General features: G+C 37.2%; 1 protein-coding gene across 1 annotated transcript; it reads right to left on the reverse strand.

Moving 5' to 3' along the window:
* Window positions 1–1,226: 1,226 nt before the first annotated feature.
* Window positions 1,227–2,004, reverse strand: LOC104948941 (myosin-6-like; the record flags this gene model as incomplete). Its single annotated transcript, XM_010775181.1, has 3 exons — window positions 1,227–1,372; window positions 1,457–1,633; window positions 1,762–2,004. Coding segments are annotated over 3 exons (566 nt in total), but the record flags the coding sequence as incomplete, so codon positions are not given.
* Window positions 2,005–2,419: the final 415 nt, after the last annotated feature.

Here is a 2,419-nt window from a genome sequence, read left to right on the forward strand (position 1 = left end):
GATTATTGCACAGCTGTGCCTTAGGCTGGCCACAATAAAAGGCCACTCTGAAACGTGCATTTTTGCTTTATTGGGGGGGTCTGGGGGGTCTAATCAGCATCTTGATATGCCACACCTGTGAGGTGGGATGGATTATCTAGGCAAAGGAGAAGTGCTCACTATCACAGATTTTTTCAGATTTGTGAACAATATTTGAGAGAAATGGTTATTTTGTGTATATAGAAAATGTTTTAGATCTTTGAGTTCATCTCATGAAAAATGGGAGCAAAAACAAAAGTGTTGCATTTATATTTTTGTTCAGTGTATATTTCAACAGTTTTTCGACAAACTATGACTTTTTTGACATGGAAATAATTTTTTAAGATTGACAAACATCATGTGTGTAATTCATGACACAATTCAAACGGGATCGAAAGATACGTTTTCTCTCCCCATTGACTTCAAAACATAATTTTTCCGAAATAAGGTCCCATGGGGCGGAAGTAGATGGGTGGGACTTCGCCTCTCTATACACAATGACTGAACAAAACTGAATCATTTTTGCTTTTGCTTGTACATTACACTTAATGTCTTAAATAGTTAGATTTATATGATCTGGTAGGCAGATTTTAGTATTGAATACTTATTTGAAAGTGCTGACATATTCAATTTCCACAGTTTGATATTTAAGTCGGCACCAAGTAAACTTTATAGACATTTGAGATATTGTACACAACTATTTATTTGTTGGGCAAACATTGATCCTTTTGGACTGGGGTGTTTTATTAAACTGAATCGATGATAACTGTAAAATAAACCTTAAATCATGGTAATAATATGCATACATTATGATAATATAATGTAAAATAATCTAGCGCTAACTTCTTTTAAATATCTTTAAATTAATATATACCCTTCAATATATCGCTTTCCCCCAACTCCCAAACAAATTAGTGTTTTTAACATAATTATAATTTTCTACAAGTATCATGATAACCACCTGCTGCGATGACCGTGTATCGTGACAGCGCTACATCGATGGACAGAACTAGGCTTACAGTTTTAAATGATTTTCTAAGCTAAATGGCTGCAGATACAGACTGAATGTACATACATTAGATTGGTGTAATACTCCTCTTAGCAAAAAGGCAAAAGTTTAACCCTTGCAAACTAAAATGTTCAGTTACTAAAAGTCATTTCATCAATTTTATTTCTAAGGAATAATAATGAATCACCCAACAACATACTTTTTCAGTCTCTCCTCAGTTTGCTGCCTTTCATTCTCCAGGTCCATGGTGGTTTCTTGGGACAGCTTCAGATCCCCCTCCAGTTTTCTCCTGAATCTCTCCAAGTCTGCACTCACCTTCTTCTCCTGCTCCAGCGAGCCCTCCAGCTGCAGGAGACAAGGAAGCAAACTTCTCCAAACAAACGACCTTGATGATCTAATTAAAACATGGATGTTGTGGTCTGTACTCACGTCATCAACCTGTTGCTCCAGCTTGATTTTGTTCTTCATCAGAGTGTTCACTTTGTCCTCCTCGGCCTGGAGGTCGTCTAATGTCTGCTGGTGCACCTCCTGCAGAGCTTTGACCGCCTTTGTAGACTCCAGCTGTTTTTCCTCAAGACTACTGAGCTCCTCTACCAAGTTTTTTACCTGAGAAGAGAAGCACTTTTCGGTTAGTTGTTGTAAACCTCTACATCTCAGAGGTAAATATTGTAGATTCGAGTCATCCACATCTCCACCAAAAGCTCTTTAAAGAGGCATGGAATCATCAGAGGAACCTTATTTTCCGTGGCATATTTCTCCTTCTCCACTTTAGCGATGGTGAGCTCCAGGTCATCAATGTCTCTCTTGAGCTCAGTGCATTCGTCCTCCAGCTTCCTCCTCTTCACAGTGATTTCTGCGTTGATGTCCTCCTCTTCCTCCATCCTCTCGGAGAACTCTTTGACTTTGGCCTCCAGGTGGATCTTGCTCTTTATCAAACCTTCGCACCGCTCCTCGGCATCGCACAGGTTCTCCCTTTCCTGAGGAGCATATTATTAAGTGCAGTAAAAGTGAAACTGTTGAAGTTAGGATGACGGTTATTCTTCTTGCCAGTACAGCCTCCTTTTTAGTTCATTATAAATAGTTCCTCATTGTGTTTGCTATTAAACAAATATTTTTCCTAATAAAAATATTTGTTTTATTTAAATAGTAAAATGTTAGTTGTGTACCTACCAATTGCCATATTTATCTAGACCTATTTGATCAAATTTGTTTCATTTTTAAATATTTTTATTTGAATATTGTGTATATGTTTTATATTTGGCATTCTTTTTTTAATCTATTTTTAAACGCTTCGTGTGTCCCAATAATTGTTAGTATTCATATTTTCCTGTGCCATAAACAGAAATACAGTTATTTTACCACCATCTGACAAACAGATCCAGCCACATCTTG

This window comes from Notothenia coriiceps, unplaced genomic scaffold, assembly GCF_000735185.1.
Source record: "Notothenia coriiceps isolate Sejong01 unplaced genomic scaffold, NC01 NC01_scaffold00015511, whole genome shotgun sequence".
In the NCBI taxonomy this organism is placed as follows: Eukaryota; Metazoa; Chordata; class Actinopteri; order Perciformes; family Nototheniidae; genus Notothenia; species Notothenia coriiceps.